This window comes from Podarcis melisellensis (genome assembly GCF_964234715.1).
Source record: "Podarcis melisellensis genome assembly, chromosome: 6".
Lineage (NCBI taxonomy): Eukaryota > Metazoa > Chordata > Lepidosauria > Squamata > Lacertidae > Podarcis > Podarcis melisellensis.
Genome location: NC_138538.1, coordinates 31,965,202 through 31,986,826, shown reverse-complemented (window position 1 = coordinate 31,986,826; position 21,625 = coordinate 31,965,202). Strand labels below are relative to the sequence as shown.

Sequence of the window (21,625 nt, the reverse complement as noted above, 5' to 3'; positions counted from 1 at the left end):
TAATAATAATAATTTATTTATATCCCGCCCTCCCCAGCCGAAGCTGGGCTCAGGGCGGCTAACAACAGTCAAAATAGTTCAAACATTGTAAAAACATTCATTATAAAATTAATTAAAACCAAATTAATGGCAATGGCAAAGTCCTATGTAAAAAAGCATGCTATGATAAAATGGCAACTGTGCATTTCAGAGGTAGAGTGTGTACACAGCCTTAATCTGAAAGGCAAAGCTTTGAAGCACCAGGCGCTGTCAGTTCTCCCAGTTCCAGAGCCATCAGACCTCCTAAAATAATCCATGAATATTCACTAACTCTGTCTATCCAAGTCTTGCTATTTATCGTTTTATTATAACTGGTGTTAATGTTTTACGTTATAAAATAGGGGGGTTGACTTAAAGATGTGTTTCATGTTCTTTGCCCTAGGCACCAAGATACTTAATTCTGGCCCTGGCAACAGCCCAGCACTTCTTTACCTATAGACACCCTGTTTCCTGTTTCCTGTGTCTGCATGCAGGCTGAGTTTACATAAGGCTGAGCTGAGGACTGTGAACCTTTAAGCATACAATCATAGGTGCACTTTCCTGATCACAGTGGGTTTTATTTCTGAGTAAACATTATTCGACTTTCACTGTGAAGTGTTCATCTTTCAGTTCAGCGGTGGGGAACCCGCAGCCCTCCAGGTTTTGCTATAGTACAACTCCCAGCATCCCTGACCATTGGTTATGCTTTATGCGGCTGATGGGAATTAGACTCCACCAGCATCTCAAGGGCCACCGATTCTCCACCCATTTTTTAGTTCCAACTGCAACCCTTAATATACAGTGGTACCTCAGGTTAAGAACTTAATTCATTCTAGAGGTCCATTCTTAACCTGAAACTGTTCTTAACCTGAGGTACCACTTGAGCTAATGGGGCCTCCTGCTGCCACCACGCTGCCGCTGCACAATTTCTGTTCTCATCCTGGGGCAAAGTTCTTAACCTGAGGTACTACTTCCGGGTTAGCAGAGTCTGTAACCTGAAGCATCTGTAACCCGAGGTACCACTGTACTTCAGATAGGCTAGAAGAGAACTCACATAAAATACTTTAGAAATCTGGTCAGGATTTGAGAGAGATAGGAGAGAGATAGGTTTGGGGATCTGGTAAATGTTCTGAAATGCTTACTCACTGGCAACTCTGTTTTGGAACCTTCATCTTGTTTTAGCTCCCTTAGCTGTGCGGGATGTGACCCTCAGCTATGATGGCCCTTCTGTGTTAGTAGCCTCTTGGAGCGAAGCCCCTGGCGGGAAAGATGGCTACCAGCTGGTTCTGTACCACATAGACTCACAGGCACCTGTCAGGAATGTGACTCTCCCTAAAGGGGCCACCACCTTCCGCTTTGAGAGGCTTCGAGCTGGCAGTGAATATGCCCTGCGAATCACCACCCTGGCTGGATATTCCAAAGCAAGCACCAGTGCACGTCAATGGACCGGTATGGAAAGTTGCTACTCTGGCCTGAGGGCGTTGTTGGAGGATAAAATCAACTCTGTAGAGACAGAAGCGTCTCCAGAAATTAATCAGATACCTGGGCGGGGCTACGTTATCTCATTGTTCCCGCATGCTCAAGGAGTAGTGAGGGGGAAAAGAAAGTAGGCAGGGGCTAATTAGCCATGCCTGACATTAGTTTATGACACCCGTGGAGTTTATGAGGCCTGGAATTTTATCTATTTATTATAAAGTGATTTATGACTTGCCTTTCAGTGCAGTCCCTAAGGCGGCTTACAATTTAGATAGGCAATTTAGACAACTTAGTTGTCTATGGAGTAAGACTCACCTTCAAGCAGCCAAGCAGGAAAAGATGACAACCAGTCACTGGGAATCACAAATGGAGACACTTCTGTTGGTGCTCAGGTTCTGGTTGCAGGCTTCACGTGGCCACAGTGAGAACAGGATGCTGGGCCAGATGGGTCTTTAGCCAGCTCTGGTGGGGCTCTTATATCCCTGTGTTCTTAAAACTGATCGTTTTCTCTTCCATTAGGCCAAAGGCAGAGAAGTTGTGGTTCTTGCTGGACTACAACTCACATCATCACTGACTGTTGGCCATGGTGACTGGGGCTGATGTGAGCTAGAGTCCAGCAACATCTGCAGGGCCACCTCTGCTTTAGGCTACCAGCGTGCCATCAAAAATTGGCACATGTATGTGTGAGCAAGGCAAGCAAGTAGCTGCTTTCACTGACTGATTTGTTTGCAAGGGTGCTGGAGTGTCCTCTTCTGAGGACTGGGGACTTCCATGGAGTGGGGGCATCTTTGAAAAGGGACCCCTCTTCTTGGAGCAGGTGGTTTTCTGTAGTGAGTGATGACTGACTTCAGCTTTCCTTTGTCCCAACAGCTCCTGTTGCCCCCAAGGCATTGGCATTCCATAGCAACTCCAGCTCCAGTCTGACAGCCTCATGGGCCAAAACAGAGGGAGCAGAATGGCTCCATCTCACTCTGCAGAATCTCCATACTACAGCTGAGAGCAGCACAGTGTCGCTCAGGAGAGGCCTGTCCAGTTACGTCTTCCAGCACCTGCAGCCGGGCACCCCCTATCGCCTAGGGATCAGCGCCGCAGCTGGGCTTTACCTGATAGAGGGGCCCAATGTCACAGCTTATACATGTGAGTATGCAGTAGAATACTGTTCAAGGCACTTGGAAGTCAGGTAGGCAGGCCTAAACTAGAATGAGAGGCTACTTTGAGCCTATGAAACAGAATAAGGCAGGGTTACAATAACAGGTAGTCCTTATCCTGAGAGACCTAGAAGCTTGCTCTGCATCTGTTTAATAAGGATAACTAACACACATGAACATGTGTATGTTCTGGCTGTGAAATAAAGACAGTCATATTGTTCTTTGTTTATTATTTGGTGCTTCTGTTTCTCTACTGTAATAGAGGCTCCATAATTTACTTTCTGAATACATGAACCAGAGACATTGTGTTTTACGTTACCAAAGCAGTGCCAATAAAGTTGAGAATTTCCAAAAGTCAGTCAGACTTTTTCCAGTCGGTGGGTGTGTTCTTAATGCAGGAGGGTCCTTCAGGTCCCAGTGACCATTTCTAAAAGGCCATCCCTATATTCCAGTGATTAGCTTTCATGTTTAGGGAATCCAAGCTACCTGCAAATCAAACCTTTGGTTTTCTCCTCACTTGTATTATGCAAAGCAACTAAATTCATTTCCTTCCTTTGAAGTGTGGGTTTCTCTTACATCAACTGTAGTTGCCATCAGGGAGAATTTACATTATGTGTGTTTGTAAGTGTTAACATTCAAAATATTCCCCTATTTCTCATAGAACTCAAGAGCAGAGCAGGTACATCCCAGACATTCCCCTTTATTTACATCACATTCAGATATGCATCTGAAATAGAAGTCAAACTTCCAGTTTTGTGCTCCACTTATCAGTGCTAGCTTGACCCTTCAATTATCCTAAGAGTTGAGATGGAGAACTCTGAATCATGTGAGCAGCTGAGGGTTTGGAAAGCTAACACAATCTATTTACTAATTATTCCTAAAGCACCTAAAATGATATGTTGGCTCTGAATTAAGGAAGTCATAAGCTCTGTCCACAGGTTTACAGACCACATCACACTTTTCCAACCTGGTGCCCTCCAAACTGCAACTCACATCAGCCCGGCCAGCATGTCCAATGGTCAGGGATGATCATAGCTGTAGTCCAATACATCAGGAGAGTACCAGGTTCGGGAAGGCTGACAACACCCTGTTTCTTGGCAACTCGTTAATGGTGAACGCTGATCCTGCCTTTCATTCCCCCCCCCCCAGACCCCCTGAAGCCAACCAATGTCAGCTTGGTCAACAGTGGCAAAAATAACACTTTGAAAGCGACATGGAACTCACCAGCTGGAGGAAGAGAATTCTACCTGGTGATTCTGCAGGAAGGGGAGAGCAGGACACCTGTCAGAAACGTATCGGTGGCAAGGAACAGCACACAGGTCACCTTCCAAAGTCTGAGCCCTGGGAAAAGCTACATTGCCTTGGTGACCGCTGTTGCTGGACCCCATAAAGCATCTACAAAGAGCATCTCTGCCTGGACATGTAAGCAGGGCTTGAAGCTCAGATCCTGCCGGGAGGCAGTGGCTCCTATAGAAATGCTTTGCTACTGGTTTTGGGCAGGAGGGTATTTCAGTTACCTGACTGAAGGGAATCCTGGTAAGGTGAGGACACACAGGGAAGAATTCAAGATAGCTTTAAGGAGATCACTCTGTCGGTGCAAGCATTTCTACTTGCTGGATGGAATCTCCCCACTCCTCTCTTCCCCCACACTATTCTGGGGCTTCTCCCAACCTCCAACCCCTGAGCCAGTTGGAGATGAGGGCACAGAGGGAGGAGAGGGTGGGGAAAAACCCATTGCGCTAGTGGGGACCAATTAGTTGACTCCAGCCCTCACTGTCTTCAGCGCCAACACTGATGCTTCATCAATCTCAGCCTAAGGGACCACGGAAAGAGGTTCCTTCATCACAGGGTCATAGAGTATGGTTCAAAGGCAAATGAGGGCACCAGCCTGCTGAAGCTAAGCAGGTTTGGGTCTGGATAGGTGACTGCCTGGAAACCACATGTGCACTGCCTTGGTTTCCATGATGGGAGAAAGGCAGGATAGAAATGCAAGATTTTTGTTTGTTTAGCATTCCCAACCATCTGTCAGGGTCAGTGAAGAGAGACTCCCAGAGAACAGTACTCTGTCTTGGCTGGGGCTTCAGTTATTAGGCATTGGACAAAACAAATATTCTGAGTTGACTTGAAGAGGAGACCATTCTGATAATTATGTCCATCTTCTATTCTGGAAGCTGGATGGGAGAAAAATCACAATGAGTCTTCTGGGAAAGGGGTTTTTTCATTCTACGCTCCCAAATAGGTGCTCCCCAATTCGTATCAACCCAGACCTTTCATAGAAGGCCCTGTGCATAATTTTGTGTCTGTCTTTCCCCCTTCCAGATCCTGCAGCTCCGCCAGGTGGGAGTTTGTCGAGCCAAGGCAGTGCCCACATGCTCCGTGCCCACTGGCAAGAGGCGCCTGGGACTGGCTATGTGGCAGCATTGTACACCACGGAACCCCACATGCTGGTGCAAAACAAATCCGTGCCTAAGAGTCATAACAGTCTGCGCTACGAAGGGTTAATACCAGGCACACGCTATTCCTGGGAGATTTGCACCATTGCTGGGCCCTACATCTCTTCGCCCCTTGTCCTTAGCAACTGGACACGTAAGTACCATGAGAAGTCCAATAGGCTGTCATGCACACGACTGTCAGGTCCAAATCCTTGAGAGTTTCCTTGGGTAATTGAAGGGGGAAAGGAGCTGTCACTGAAGTGGGAAAGGGGTCTGGGTGGGTGCAAGAGAGACAGGTGGGCCCTGTCAAAGTTCAGTCACCCCCAATAGGCTGTCATGCACACGACTGTCAGGTCCAAGCCTTGAGAGTTTCCTTGGGCAATTGAAGGGAAAAAGGAGCTGCCACTGAAGTGGGAAAGGGGTTTGGGTGGGTGCAAGAGAGACAGGTGGGCCCTGTCAAAGTTCAGTCACCCCCAAGGCCCTGGAGCTTAGTGAGGAGGTGATTTTAGAGCTGAAAGGCTCACAATCTCTTTCAGAACTGGTGGCACTGGACTGACATTTCACACTTTTGCCTTTATCGTCACCACCATTTCATTTGTATGCTGCCTTTCCACTTATGCTCAAAGCAGCTGACAGCAATACACCACAAAATCAACAAGGACTATTTCACAATAATGATACAGCAGCATGTAACAACATCACAAGAAAACAACATTTCAGTACTGTGAATGTAGGCACCTCCTGGTGGAAGCAAAAGTAATGAGGGAGTCTGAACAGTTTCACCTTAGTCCTAGCCACTGCTGCTATGTCCTCAACAAATTAGCAAATAATAAAGTCCATCAGATCAAATCGCAAAGCCTCAGCTTCCCCAAAGGACCACTGCACCTTTGGTGTCATTATTCGGGTAGCGTTAAGGCTTCCAAAGGCAAAGGGGTGAAGAAGCTGGAGACAAACCTCAGAAATGCCTGAAATTGGTCTGATCTCCTCCTTTCAGATCCTTTGCCTCCGGAGCATCTGAGCCTCAGTAATGGCGGTCACAGCACCAGGTCACTATGGGCTTCTTGGCAGAGTCCCTCTGGGGTCGGAGGCAATTATGCAGGGACTCTCTTGGAAACGAAATCCCAGTTGGTGGTGAAAAATGTAACAGCGACGAAGGGTGGGACAAATGTCACCTTTGACGGGCTGATCCCAGGGCGTCAGTATACTCTGAAGATGATGGGAGTGGCTGGACCATATCCATCCATCATTCAAACAGCCAGTGACTGGACATGTGAGTATGCCATTTTCTGGAGAAGTAGTTGAGGGTTCTCCCAGCAAGTTCTGTCCCTGTTTGATTTCCACTGAGTCTCCGTATTTACCCACAAACAGGAGAGAGAAGATGTATCCCATCTGAAGGAATAGTAGAGGCAGGAAGACAGGGAAGAGGCTGGTAGGGATATTATGAGACCTAGTTTGGCCTTTGCTGACAGAGGAGTTTAGCCTGATCCCAAATAGCCTGATTCCGAAGTACGTGAAATTTTCACCAGCGTTTCAGACTTTTGAATTCAGACCTTTGACCTTTCAATTTCAAAACATTTTCAAACTTTTCTTTTAAAATCTTAATTCTTGTTGATGAATTTAAGGCTAGAAACAAACTGGTGAAGTAAATAATTTTATACTTTTGCCGCCCAAAACAATAATAAAAACACAAACCCAAGTTCCAAATCCAAAACTATCCATAACTGGTAAATGTTAAAAAAATAATAATGAAGCAAGGCTTCATTTGGTTTGTTATGGGGTTTTTTCTTCTCCAAATTAGGAGAATTCGCATGTGTATCCCCTTCCACACATTTCCCAGGTTTCTTATTTTCTCCTCACACCTGAGCAAAACATAAATGTTGTTTGAACCATACAAGATGTATTACTAGTTCTTGGAGCCCAGCATCCCCACCCTCCCTGTATGAATCATATGGACTTTTCCTATCTGCATATATCTGACAGCCATGCGTATGAAGTGCCTTTAAGCTGCACATCCCATTTTCCCCAGTGAATAAATATTACAAACCTGTGTATATGAAAAGGTAAGTTCACAAGCATCTAGCCCCAAAGGGGAGTTACCCGTAACATAACCAATTGGGACCATTTTGTGGATTGAAGCCAGGGTGGTTGGTCAGAGCAGAGTGTCTGAAACTGGACTTGGAGGGTAGTAATCTCCTTACAAATGCTGATATGAGTTTTTCAGGAGAAATTAAAGCTTGCTGGTATTTTGGTCCCACAACTGCACCCCGGGTTTTTAGGTCTCATGCACATAAATAACAAATAGCAACCATTTCACAGTGTGGTGTAGTGGTTAAGAGCGGTAGTCTCGTAATCTGGTGAACTGGGTTTGCGTCTCCACTCCTCCACATGCAGCTGCTGGGTGACCTTGGGCCAGTCACACTTCTCTGAAGTCTCTCAGCCCCACTCACCTCACAGAGTGTTTGTTGTGGGGGAGGAAGGGAAAGGAGAATGTTAGCCGCTTTGAGACTCCTTCGGGTAGTGATAAAGCGGGATATCAAATCCAAACTACTACTACTACTACTATTCTTCTTCTTCTTCTTCTTCTTCTTCTTCTTCTTCTTCTTCTTCTTCTTCTTCTTCTTCTTCTTCTTCTCCAACACCCAAGAATACCTGCCCTTGTGGAGAACATCTGCATTGGCTTCTGTATCTCACCTCTCTTTCCTCCCTGTTTCCTCCCTGAATGTAATTAGATCTAATGCCTAATGAGTCATCTCAGGCTGTGTCTTTTAAGAGGGCAGGGGGAATGGCATTAGGCCCCTTGCCAGTGCCCCGGGCACCCTAATCTAGTGTGGATGTGATGTAAGACAGTGTCCTGTCCCCAGTCCTGAAATAATAGTCTTTCAGTCCAATGGGATTCTGTAGGAGAATTAGGGAAGGGGATATGGTCTTGTCCTTTGCATCAGAAAGCAAAATGTCTTGGCTTGGTATTGGTGTATGGTGCCAACCAGCCACTGAGAAATCTATTTCTTTTCAGACCCTTTGCCTCCTTCAAGGGTGACACTGGCCAGTAGCAGATGGTCCCCCAGTCTTGTTGCCACTTGGTACCTGCCTCCAGGTGACAGAGACCAGCTCTTTTTGCGATTCTACAGCCAGGAGCATCCTTTGCAGAGGAACATCACAATTGGGCCAGGCATGCGGAATTTCACTTTTGAGGGCCTTCTTCCTGGCAGCCAATATTTCTTGGAGGTTATAGCACTGGCAGGACTATACCGGGCTTCAGCACAGGTGGTCTCTGCATGGACATGTGAGTATGCAAAAGAATTTCTGAACCGTGTGAGGCCTCAATAGTGACACTCTCTTAAGCATCCGTCATTTGTGCAATCTAACATCTCAGCCTCTTGTAAACCCCAAGAATAGCAGACGCTCCAAGTGTCCCTATTTTCCAGGGATGTCCCTGATTTAGAGAAGGTGCCTCAGTTTCTGACTTGATCCAAGAATATCCCACTTTCCCTTAGGATGTCCCTATTTTCATTGAAGAAATATTGAACAGTATGGAGTTATCCAACCCCCAAGCCGTCTGAAGGCAATCCTGTATAGGAAAGTTTTTTTGAAAAAGCATTTAATGTTTTTTTTATATATATATGTTGGAAGCTGCCCAGAGTGCTGGGGCAACCCACTAAGATGTGTGAGGTATAAATAGTAAAATTATCATTATGGAATGGGACGTCCCTATGTTGGAGGGTATGGAATAGGTTGAGTAACGTAGCATTGGAACAAAATTATTTGAGTGTTAATAACACACTGCCGGTTAAACCACAGAATGTATAAATGTAGGAATTTAGCAAGCAGGTGGCAAAAGCCTCTAGTGTTGGTGTGATGCAACCCAAGATGCCACAGTGATACATGTCACATTAAAGCTAACACAAAATGCCTCTGTGAAAGCAGCTATGTGCCTGCTTCCTTATCCCACCATGATGTCCCTCCCACACACCATTTTTGTTGCAACCACAGATCCTCTGTCTCTGGCTAATGTCAGTGTGAAAAGCAGCCAGAGCCCCCAGCAGCTGACTGTGAGCTGGATGGAATCAGGAAGAGGGCGAGAGTACTGGGTGCAGCTCTACTCGGGTGAATCTCTCTCCATTATCCGGAATGTTTCAGTGCCACATGGAACTACCCAGGTGACCCTCGATAGCCTGGTGCCAGGGACTCAGTACCGGGTTGAGATTGTCTCCAGAGCTGGACCACATCACATTTCCTCACAAACAGCCATTGGCTACACAGGTACAATGTTGCCCCCTTCTGTCTTTTCTCCCAGGCCAAACATTCTAGTTAAGTTCGCACTCAACACTCAGCCTAATGCGTTTGTTGACATCCGTACACAGACTTTATGCTTACTGTGGCTTACAGTCTAAAATATTGACTTGCAATTTGAAATATCATAACGTAGAAGGGAACATGGGGAGGGGAGGGAAACAAAAGTGTTTATTCATCTAAAACAGTCATATTCAGAATACGCCCGCTTAAATCAATGGACTTCAGTTAGGAAATATTGATTTCGGTGGGTCTGACGTATTAGGTACAACCCCCAACTTTTCCTTAGTACAACTTCATGACCTGGTGGAATGGCCACTGACGAAGGCAAATTGCAATGGGAGGAGCAAATGGGCATTGGCTCCAGCTAAGCCTCTTGCCTCGTTAGAGTCTTGTTGACTCTTCTTCCTATTTCATGATCACTTTTTACTCTGACTTTTTGTGGTACTAGCTGATGTCTCAGGTTCTTGCCTTGCCTGTGGGGTTGTTCAGAACTTACTTGTTGCTGTTTCCCTCCTGCATTTGTTGTATGGCTTGTGTGTCATATCTCAAAGGACTTAGAAACTTTAGAAAAGTTGCCAGGGGTTACACAACATAGAAATCAACAAGATAGCTGTCCCCTCAGGCATGGCTGTCTTCTCTGTCAACAGTTCTTTCCTGAAACCCTTTGTGGTTCTCCTTCTAGTGCCCTTGATGCCACTTGCCATGACGGTGACCAGCCATGGCTCCTCAGTGTTGACAGTGCAGTGGAAGGCCCCAGCTGGACAGAGAGATAGCTACATGGTCTCCGTGTCTGAAGATGACTCCACAGCTATCAGAAGCCACATGGCTGTCGAGAAAGCCAGCACTAACCTCACCATAGAAGGGCTAACCCCAGGCATATGCTACCTCGTTGCAGTATGGGCACTGGCTGGACCATACAGCTCCACGTCTCGGAACAGCACAGCCTGCACAGGTGAGTCGGGTGGTCAATCCAGTGGGAAGAGAGGGTGTTACATCTTGGATGGAGGAAGATCTGTGAGAAATAATTGAGCCCATGCTGATGATGATAGCAAACAGTGTTACGGAGTTACATCTGAATGAATTCTGATGCAAAAGACTTGAGCAGGTTTAGATGGTGGTGCAGTTCTTCCCCGCAGCATGAGTCAAACACTAGATCTGCAGTAACTGTCAGATATCTTCATACTCTGCTTTTGTGTAGCCGTTGCATAGACTGATCTTCTCTTTAGCACTGGGCTTGTGATTAGCAGAAGTTGACTACTGCTCCAGCTGTATCACTGTGAGATGTGCAGGGTGTTGCTGTGCCATGGGAATCAACGGCCCTTTGTGTCTGAATGTACCCTCTTCTTCTTTTCCCCCGGAAGCCCCTGCTGCTCCTGTGAACCTGACCCTGAGTAACGTTGGCAACTCTTCTGTGCTACACACAGCCTGGGGAGAGCCTCCAGGAGGAAGAGACCACTACCGGATGGTCCTGTATAGCCTAGTGCCTCCAGGCATGGAAAGAGTTCGGGTTGTGCAGCCAGGCACCCAGAACTTCCTCTGGACGGGTTTGCCATCAGGAAGCCAGTTTGCTGTGCAGGTCATCACAGTGAAAGGCCAAGCTGAGGCCCCTTCGACCATTGCTGTTGAGTGGACATGTGAGTCTGACAGGCTAAGTCCCATCCCAAGGTTGAGGAATGCACCTGTTACCATCTGACATGCAGCTTCCTTGTACAGTTCTAGGCCTACAACCTCTTTCCTCTTCTTCAGTGGCCCATTTCATCTCTCCTCTCCTGGGTCTAGAGCTGAACTGAAATTTCTCAGAAGGCTTTTCTTTTCCTGAGAAAATTTCTGAGATTTTTCTTGTTCTTGCCTCCCGAGAAAAAGACCACTTTTTGCAAATTTTTATTCAGATATTCTCCACCAATCTATATGGATTGGATACCGACAAGGCTTCCAGCACAATTACTGCTATTGATATTTGCAGTAGCAGCAGCTAAAAGAAACAAAAAGCTCTGAAGTAAAAGAGGCTACGCTACTCCCTCTGCAAATGATGAGCCTCACATCTGAGAAAGTGTTGGAGAATTTCTACTTGGAGGAATTTGGTGGACTACACACCAAAATTTCTTTGCACTTATAAGATGGATAATTTTGAAATACCATTTGCACTTGGCTTGGCTCATCCCTGACCCTATTATTCACTCTGTTTAATTACCCACTTTCCTACCCCCTTACTGAATTCCACATGATAAAATAGAAGGATTTCCCCTCATGTTGAGGTATTACTAGCCTGGACCATCTTGCCTCATTAGAGGGAAGGAAATGTGAGAGGTTTGGGGAAGTGGAAAGGCTTGTTCTTCTCTAGATGTGTGGCTCACATGGGGGCAGATATGCAGGCAGTCACTGACTCACACAGGCCACAATCACACACACAATATATAACACCTATCCTTTATGCAGACATCTTCCCAGCATGTGACCAACTGCATGCACAGAGATTTCTCCAGAAGATCCAAAATGGCGGCAGGGCAGCAGGGATGAGGCATAAAACTCTCTAATCTATGTTATATAGAAAGGTGGACTGAACCAGGTGCTTCAAAGTTTGTTGGCTCTAAAATTGCCTTGAGAAAGGTTGAGTTGGACTTGGACCAATCTTGAATTCTCTCTTCCAGCCTGAGCTATTACTGATAATTTAGTCCTGTCTGCATGCTATGCCATGTAGATCCCATTGGATAATTATGATAGTTCCATATATTGCAGCTACAATAAGCAGCCTGTTCCTTCAGTCACTGCTCTTTATTTTCTCATGCAAGTTCTTACTATTTCACAGCTCCTCTGCCTGCTACCTCTGTGCAAATCAGGAATGAAAGGCACCCACACCGGCTGAGTGTGGCTTGGACACCAGCCTCTGGTAGATTGGATGGCTACGAGTTGAACTTGTATCGCTCAGGATCTGGTACCACAGCAGCACAAACATCTCTGGGGACAGATGCCACCAATTTCACCTTCTCAGGTCTGACACCAGGAGCCAAATACTTCTTTGAGATCATCTCAAAGGCAGGACCCTATAGGACTTCAGCAGGGAATGTCAGTGACTGGACAAGTGAGTAGCACAGCCTGACATCTGCCATTTTAATCTGAATGTCAATTTCTCTGTGGGAGGGAAACAGTCAGCAAAACAACCTTTCAATTAATTCCAAGCAGAGTGTTGCAGCCTGCTGTGAAAGAAAGCAGCACTGTGACATTTATGAGACAAAACGATGAGGCTGTCTGGCTGCTCTTATCACCCAGGAAATAATCCTATCATTGCCTCTGCACCTCAGGATGAAGACATAGGAAACCAGAAATGGGATTAACTGAGTCCACCCATTTTATTCACTTGAACAACTCTGATCTGCAATTTCATTTAAAACAGCCCCACCTTCCCGGGGCAGGCCAGCATCAGATCAGTTCCTTCACTAATTTTGCCCTTCACAGCCTGCACACTTCAATAGCATGCCCAAGAGGTCTGTTCAGCACTGGCAGCCTTGAGCCAGGACACAATGGAGTCAAAGAGGCCACCTTAGCAAAGTTTGCCAGGGCCCACTGCAAGGAGTTTGTTTGGATGAGTCTCTCTTCACCACTCTGAAGGGAGCCTGTGGGTGCTCACTTCAACCTTCCTCAACCTGATTCCCTCCAGATGTTTCAGCCTCAGCCAGCACTGGAGGGACAAGGCTGGGGAAAGATGTTTTTTGCTATCCTTCTTTCTGTAATCCTACACAAAGTCTCCCAGATGTGAATTAGGGATCTGCTGACTTTTAATACAGCAAACCAATTAATACCCAACAGAGAAGAAGTGGAGAGGGACATTTTCATGGCTGATCCAGGGTGCTTTTCTCTTCTGGTATTGCCTTCTTCTTAGGTCCTCTGCCTCCTCACACGGTGCATCTGTCAAACAAAGGGCAGACTGACAAGCTGAGTGCTTCCTGGGGACGCAGCGCAGGAAACCAAGATGGCTATGTACTAACACTCTATTACGCTGGATCAGGCACTGTGGCATCCAAGACATCTGTCATGAAGGATGCTACTAATTTCACCTTTGTTGGCCTGAATCCAGGAAGCAAATATTTGCTAGAAGTTGCTGCTGTGGCAGGACCTTACCAGATAGCAGCAGAGAATGTCAGTGACTGGACATGTGAGTATCCTAATGCACTTCTGCGGGTTTGTTCACACTGGAGCAAAATGTGGATTTGAACCACGTTGACTCCCCATTATTACAGGGTGTCCATATGATGACCTCCCCATCCCAGCATGGATCTTTCCGCCTTTAAATGTGGGGTTTCCCCATCCTTGGAAACAGTCCAAAACATTCGAGATAAAAAGAAACCCCACATTTGAAGGGGGAAATGAAAACACCCATTGTCTAGCCTCTGGGTTTGCATTTAAGCCTTTTATGCTGATTGCTGCCCCATAGAAAATAATCCAGGTATCAGGAATTTTAGCGTAGTTTTGACTGGGGAGTAATGCGTCAACTCAAAATAAAATAAGAGTTCATTATTTTTCTGACTCGGGCCTTACTCCTGTTACGGTAAAAATCTGAGAGTGAGACTGCTCTGCCACTCAGCTCGTCGGACTAAGTCCGTGGGTCCCTGCGGAGGAAAATGAGCTCAGCCGGAGACAGGAGCAAGCAGCAGAAGATCCAAGTTTATTGTGCAACAGGTTCAAGGCGAGATTGAACAGCGAGAAAGGGGTAACATAAACTTTTGAAACTTCCCTCCATGTCCCAGAATACAGTGCAAAATACATCCCAGTTACATCATGAATACATTAAAGAGAGGTTGGGTTACACAGATTACATCATGAATACATTAAGAAGAGGTTGGGTTACACAGGATTAACATATGGAGGAGGGAGGGGGAAATATGCAGAGCTGGAGATATGCGCAGATAAGCACATCCTGATGAGAAGACAATGGTCCATGTACTGGCATTTCCTGGAGGAAAGGCTTGGCAGAGTGATTTGACAGGATTAGGGTCTTGACACCTTGCTTGAGGGATTATGGAGGACAGGGGAGGTGTGATGGAATCCTAGAGAAATTGAGCAAATTGGCACGTTGATTTTCTATGAATTTTATAGATTTTAGTCCCTTTTGACATTGACAATTGGAAATAAATTGATATATTGTAGCGAAGAAGAAGGTGAAGATGGCATGCCCCCCCTTCCGTATCACTCCATACAAAAAAATATGGTTTGTTCTGTGTCTGTAAACATTTTTAAAAATTACTCTGCTAATGCTAATGCAGATAAAGTCCTTCATTATTTTATCCATCCCACAGAGGGTGGGGCTGTGGTTTAGGGAGCATGGGTTACACCAGGCCTGTAAAGTTAGCCAGTGTTCTGATACCCATTTTGCTAGATGGGGAGAGTTGGGAATCAGAGACAGTATATGGCAAGGGACTCTTTCTCAGCCTTACCTAGGAATGGCAAGCATTGAACCTGGGAATGTCTGCATGCAAAGCAAATGATCTATTACTGCACTATTGCCCTTCCATTTAGCATTCATAAGGCTCTGTATTCAATTCCTAACATCTCAGTAGAGGTGCTAATCTCAGCAGAGAGCCTCTTTCAGTCCAGAACGATACCACAAGCACCACTGCTCTGACTTTTGAACGTCAATGGCGGCTCCTCCAAGCCAACTCGCTCCCTGTTTCTTATCTCCAATCCCAAAGCAGATGGCTCTGTAGTTTTAGTGTCTAACTCACCCTCTCTTGCATTGTTTTTACACCACAGACCCTTCAGTTCCTCGGAAACTCTCCATAAAGGCAGAGAAGGGAAACCCTGCACTGTCTGTGTTCTGGACAAAGCCCCTCAGCAAGCCAGAGCGCTGCCAGCTGCAGCTGTGGCATCCAGGCAACAGCACCATGCTACAACACCATGCCTTGACCCAGTGGCAGGTCCAACATGTTTTCCAGAGACTGGTCCCAGGGAGAAATTACTCCATATCCCTCAACTGCATCGCTGGACCATATACGAGCAGCTCTGAGACCGCGGTGATGCCAATAGGTAGGTATGCACTTGTCCTAGGGCAAGAGAATGTGGCAAGAACTTGCAGGACTTTTCTTTTCTTTTTATTGCATTGGCAGTGGCAAAGTCTTGAAGACTGTGTACATGTGCCACCTTCTAAAGTCTCAGAGGACTGGTATGGAAGCACCCTCAGAGGCAATGCAACCAAACAGATTTATATTATCCATTGGTGAGATTGCTCACTGCTTTCCCTTTAGTATAAAGGCTTTCTTCAACATACCCTTGGCTCTATCATTCCCTGACGGGTTCTGGTTAATCTTTCATTCTTCCAGGAGAAAATCCAGAACTCTTTTCATCATAGGGCACTCTCATGCATCAAGCTTTGTGCTTGTCTGTCCCTTTTTGGTTACAGAAATCTTCACAATTTTGTTCCTCTTTTCATGGAGTTAACTTCACTCTTCTTATCAGTTATGTAAATTTCCCCACTTGTTTGATGGGTCTGGTAGGCTACAGTGTCCTACTGCCTTTAGCCTTGCTCTTGGCCATTTGTTGCTCTTGGCCATTTGTTAAATTCTGCTCTGCACCTGCCCCCATATAGCAGTGGGGGAAGACAGACCATGTGCATGCCTCACACCAGCTCTATAACAATTTGACAGATGTTTTAATATCATACAGAATGGGCAGAGAAATATGATGATAACAAAGCAACAGTATCACTGATTTTTCTTTTATAAAAGCCCCAATATTCAATCATTCCTCTTCTTTCAGTATCAGCAGCAATGTGTGTTTTCTTTTGTTAGTGTCCTGAGGAACTCTCACCTATGTACTCCCCAGTGAAGACACAGAAGCAGTTTGCTTCTATTCCCCGGAATAGTTGGGACCAAAAGAAGGAGATGTTAAAGGAGAACGAGAAACACTTACAAAACCCCAAAATATATATGTCTCCATGCAACAAACCTATAAATTATACTGCCCCTTAGAATTATGAACATCTCGCTTATCTGAGACAAACTGTTCAGGATATAAGATTCCATCTTTCCCAACTAGGCCTGACCTTCTGTGCTAGGCCTGATCACCACAGCAACAACTGTGGGATGAAGAAGAACTGCTGTCTTCTGTAACTCAAGGACCATATCCCAAGCTGGTATAGGAGAATCTGTTGCAACCATTAGCCACCCTACAATGCATCAGTGTGTCTTGATGTTCTGAGAGCAGTGCCCCCCAGAAAAACGCACCCAGGGCCACTACAGCCCACCCATGCTATGCTGGATGTGTGGTCGTCACAGAGACAGCCAAGCTGTGCCTCCTCAAGTTTTTGTGTTGTGTCTCTCCAGAGCCCACACAAGTGAAGGACCCACAGTGTCTGCCTGACAGCACAAGTATATTTCTGAACTGGACCATCCCTGAGGGTGATATCGAGTCTTATAAGCTGACAACGAAGAAGTTTCCCCAAGGAAGCCAGCAGCAGCCTGTGCTTCCTTTGGCTGTTTCCAGGGCTGACGTCACTCTGACAGAACTGTCCTCAAACACTTCCTATCAAATCAGCGTTAGTGCTGTGGGCAGAAATGGCATCGCAGGCCCAGCCGTGACACTGCTCTGCAATACATCTGTGGAAGGTACGTGTCTTCCAGGCTCTCCGTTGCCACAGGTTGAAAGTGCCATAACTTAGTGGTTGAGCAATGAGTTTGGATACAGAAGGTCACAGGCAGTGGCAGATCCTGGTAGATCCTGGGTGCAGTAGGGCAACTAGGTGAGGTTGCACAGACAGGATAGGGGGGCAGTTAAGAGATGTGAAACACTGAGCATTTGAAATATGTTATTTAAACTTTTTATTTATATGTACACCTGCTGGTGACACCCTAATACCTCTTCCTTTCTGGCTTTCCGAAGCAGTTCTCCCGCCTCCTGTGCGAATGGACACCCCCCAGTTTGACGCCAGTTCTAGAGTCATCATCTCCCCTGATATGTTCAGCGAGGAAAATGGCCTCATAGAGTATTATGGAGTTGTTGCCACCACTAATGAGTCTTGTAAGTATCTGCAACCACCATGGGCCATCCTTGTGAGGGGATTCATGATGCCCCCCATGATCATAACATTGTAGTGCTTCTCTCTCTGTATCTGCAGTGTTGAGGCCCACCCAAGACATCATCTCCCGCACATGGTATGACCACTATTATGGGCAGGAAGACTCTTACTTGGCTCTGTTGGTGCCAAACCCATTTCGTTTCAATGACAGCACCAGTCCCAAGGCCTGGCCAGTGACAGTGGGTGCAGATGAATGCAGTCACTCTCGAAAGACCTGCAATGGAAGGCTGAAAAAAGATTCGCAGTACAGGTAAGAGCATAAGAAAGTGCCTAAACGGAACACCAAAGGCCTACCTGTTCCAGCACAAAGCCGTGTTCCTTGGTTCACTTGGGAAGCTCACAAGCAGGCATGACGGAAATGTTCCATCAGCAGATCCACAAGGATCTGCTAATCAAAAATATCCTGCAGCCTTCTCGTTACTCTTGACCATTGGCCATGCTGGCTGGGGTGGATGGGAGCTGTGGTCCAATAACATCTGGAGGACATCCTGTTGCAAAAGGCTGGTAGACTGTTTCTGCACATGGAGGTGTGAAATTAGGTAAGCTTAACTTGGAACAAGCTAAGCTCATTCTTAAGTCTTATGAATCATTGCATAGTTGTTTCAGCTCAGCTCTGAAAGTGCTATAGGAATAAAATTTACCACTCAGGAAAATTAGAATAGAATAGAATAGAATAGAATAGAATAGAATAGAATAGAGGCTGATGCAACCTTGAGTCATCCTTTATGTCTCAGTGTAATGCACCTTGAGGAGTCATTGGAAAAATAAGGGGCAGGAAAAGAACCATTTACACTGCTGAACTATTTGGAGGGAAGGCGAGGTATAAATGTAATGAATAAATGAATAAAATTCTCCATTTGTTCTGTTACAGGTTCAGCATTGCTGCCTTCACCAGATATAGTCAACAGGCTCCTAAAGTGTCATTCACAGCATTCTCAGGTGAAACATGTCTCTTCATCTGGTTGCATTCTGGATTAATTAAGCCTCTAGTTTCTTAGCCAATTTCACTAGGTCCTTTTTGGCACCTCCTGTGTATCTTTCAAAATGATGAACAGTACAATCCTACACGTGTCTATTCAGAAGTGTACAGGAGTGCAGCCTCCTTCACAATCATATTAATATGTTAATCTTGATGCTTCCTGAACAGTGAAGTGGTGGGTGGCAGGAATTCCTGGTGAGTGCTATATGTGTGTTAGATCTCCATGTAAGGGATATTCTCATGGCTACCTAAACCTCTGGGTAGAAAGGGAGGAGTCTCATATAAACTGTACCTTTCATTGTCTTTGTGTTCAGCGGCAGACACCTCAGCAGCCTCTGCTGCTATATCTGCCCCAGTTGTGGCTGGGATCATTATGGGATTCCTCGTGACAGTCACAGCAATTGCTGGATGGGTCTACTGGAAACATCTGAGAGTGAAGAGGTGAGGACAATTGCAGGGGTTGCTGCTTTGGAAGGAATGATACAATGCAGGATTTTAGTATTTGCAGCTCACAGAAGACTTACTGCCGGCGCCATCTGTGTAAAGCCATGGACCTCACAAATTTAATAAACTTGTACTTGTATTTGCAGCTTGCCTGGAAATTAGCTGGCAAACCTTGAGTAAATCTAGGGTGCTTCCAGAAAAGAGCCTTGCATTTTTTTGTCATTGTTTTCCTGTTTTTTGTTGCATGTGGAATTCACTAATCCAGGCTTCCTCAACCTCAGCCCTCCAGATGTTTTGAGACTACAATTCCCATCATCCCTGACCACTGGTCCTGCTAGCTAGAGATCATGGGAGTTGTAGGCCAAAACATCTGGAGGGCTGAGGTTGAGGAAGCCTGCGAGACTAATCCTTCCAAATTACAAAGGGTATTTCATTCCTTTTATGGCTTTTGTTTTTGCTACCATGCCACCACTTCCCATCTACATCAATGAGCATGATGGGATATAGCTGGATTTGTCTTACCTCTCCCACCCATATTCCCTCCCACTGAAAATTGCTTTCTTTTTGAGCACAAAATGGCCCTAGATAGACTCTCTGAATGTTTCTAAAATACACACATTCACCCAACAGGTGAGAAACTATGGGCAGGTTTCAGCTAACAATTCCCACTAGAAGAAGCACATGCAAGGACTTCCACCATCCTTGGCACCCCCCTATTGATGGGGGGGGCGGGGAACCCCCAAGGCAGTGCACGAGGCAAGGAAAGGGGTGGGGATCATTCCATCTGGCAGTGACAACATTGTGTGACATTGTGTGACATTGAAACATTGTGTGACATTGAAAATACCCCCTGTACCCCAAGCACACTCATGTTTCCTCAACATATATAAGTTTGGGAACACATATAGTTCTCCCCTTAGGTGGGAGAGTCAGCAGTAAAGAACATGCTTGTCTCCCTCCTAGGAATTAACCACCTACATGTATGTGCCTTGCTTTCAGAATGAAAAAGGGTAACATCCCCCAAGAAATGGCCACATACAGCCCAAGGTGAGTGAAGCTACTCTCGTGTCTCCCCTGCTCACTTAGTGTCATCTTCTGCCACAGCATAGGCAACAAGCCGGGCTTTGGGGCAGGAGGAGTTGTGGGTTTGGCCATTCCAGTCTATCCTGGCAAGGAGGTATTGTGGTACCAGCTATTCCTCTAAGAGCTCATCACATGGGATTTCAGCTTGCTCTAGGCTGAGTTGGTTTTACTTCTATGTTAGTCCCAGAAAATGAGGCACAACATTTAAATAAGCAACTTCCTTCCCACCTCTTGTCCTGCAAGCGGATTCCTGGAGGGATGGGTGAATCTTCTGCAAAACTTCTTTTATGTAATATACCGTAATGCATTTGGGTATGCTATTTTCAGTAATATAAATCTATATGCACAATTTCCCCTGGAATGTGCATTTTGTGTTAGAATTCCTGCATGTTACTTGGCTGGACATGTTACTTGGCTGGAGAACTGCATTGCAGAATTCAGAGAAATATGACTTTCCCCAAAGGATGGCTCTGTTTCAGTTCATATATTATTTCAGAATGTGTATTAGGTAGATAAGCATTTCTCCCCCATGCTTAGATTCATGCCATACCTTGAAACTGAAGTTATGGTGAATTCTCATTTCAAACAATGGGCTGATATCCCCCTTTTACTACTATAACAGTTTGCCACACGCCTGCTGATATAACTTCTATTACAAAAGAATGTTTCATGTTTGTAATTTGAGACTTATTGGAAAGGAGCCTGAATTTTATCTAACTTGTTGTGTATGTACATTGAACCACTCTCTCGGTATCTTCATTCTGCCTAAAGGAGGACCACTGCACAGCACTCCTCTCTCTTATATGCATCTTTATTTCTTGCAGAAATACCCACCGGCCAATCCCCATACAGAGCTTCAGGCAATATTATGAGACAAGGGCAGCAAATTCCAATCATGGCTTCTCTCAGGACTTTGAGGTAAGTGCCCCCCTCTTCTTCAAAGTTAATCCAGGCTGGCTGAGAGGCCACGGTCAGACAACATCATCATTGAATGCAGGCTGCAGAAATTTGCCAGTTTTGTGCTTTTATTAGAGCTGAATTTCACTACCTATGAAATATCCGTCGAAACCAAGGCAGGTGAGCATGAAATGTTTCTCCTCTCTTCCCAAATCAACATAATACTGAGTAGCGTGCAGTCTCCTCTTCTTGTTACTAGTAGGTGCTAGTTAACCTAGAAGGAGGAATATTTCTCTGCCAGCATGTGCTGACTGCTATAAATTCAGGCAGAAGAGAGGCCATGTTCATGGCGCCCCTAACCACCACTATACAGTGGTACCTTGGAAGTTGAACGGAATCCGTTCCGGAATCCGTTCAACTTCCAAAACATTCGGAAACCAAGACGCAGCTTCTGATTGGCTGCAGGAAGCTCCTGCAGCCAATTGGAAGCCCCGTAAGCCCCGTCAGATGTTCGGGTTCCAAAGAACATTCACAAACCGGAACACTCACTCCAGGTTTGCGGTGTTCAGGATCCAACATACGTCTGTAGCTTCAAATATCAGTTTAAACAATGGTCAAACCAGAAGAGGCCAAGGTTTTAAAATAAATTCAGATAAAACCAAAATGTTGGTTAAAGACATGGATGGTCAGTAAAATAAAATGTTAGAAAAAATGTCTGGTTTGAAAATATGTAAAAAAAAAAAGTAAGATATTTGGGAATCTGACTGACAGCAAGAAATTGCAATTTATT

At 45.6% G+C, this 21,625-nt stretch overlaps 1 protein-coding gene across 3 annotated transcripts in view; it reads left to right on the top strand.

Annotated features, from left to right (window-relative positions):
* The window catches only part of LOC309371588 (receptor-type tyrosine-protein phosphatase V-like), a 53,108-nt gene that overhangs the window by 13,249 nt on the left and 18,234 nt on the right, over positions 1-21,625 (top strand). For 2 of the 3 annotated variants that reach the window (XM_081914370.1, XM_081914368.1), the window contains exons 4-22: positions 1,201-1,467; positions 2,365-2,631; positions 3,792-4,064; positions 4,962-5,228; positions 6,069-6,344; positions 8,088-8,357; positions 9,065-9,334; positions 10,050-10,319; positions 10,729-11,001; positions 12,174-12,446; positions 13,245-13,517; positions 15,113-15,385; positions 16,681-16,962; positions 17,237-17,374; positions 17,472-17,682; positions 18,304-18,371; positions 18,726-18,852; positions 19,855-19,902; positions 20,763-20,856. In XM_081914370.1, the coding sequence (XP_081770496.1) occupies positions 1,201-1,467; positions 2,365-2,631; positions 3,792-4,064; positions 4,962-5,228; positions 6,069-6,344; positions 8,088-8,357; positions 9,065-9,334; positions 10,050-10,319; positions 10,729-11,001; positions 12,174-12,446; positions 13,245-13,517; positions 15,113-15,385; positions 16,681-16,962; positions 17,237-17,374; positions 17,472-17,682; positions 18,304-18,371; positions 18,726-18,852; positions 19,855-19,902; positions 20,763-20,856 (4,220 nt within the window). The remainder of the gene's footprint in view (positions 1-1,200; positions 1,468-2,364; positions 2,632-3,791; positions 4,065-4,961; positions 5,229-6,068; positions 6,345-8,087; positions 8,358-9,064; positions 9,335-10,049; positions 10,320-10,728; positions 11,002-12,173; positions 12,447-13,244; positions 13,518-15,112; positions 15,386-16,680; positions 16,963-17,236; positions 17,375-17,471; positions 17,683-18,303; positions 18,372-18,725; positions 18,853-19,854; positions 19,903-20,762; positions 20,857-21,625) is intronic. The other variant, XM_081914369.1, reaches the window with a different exon arrangement.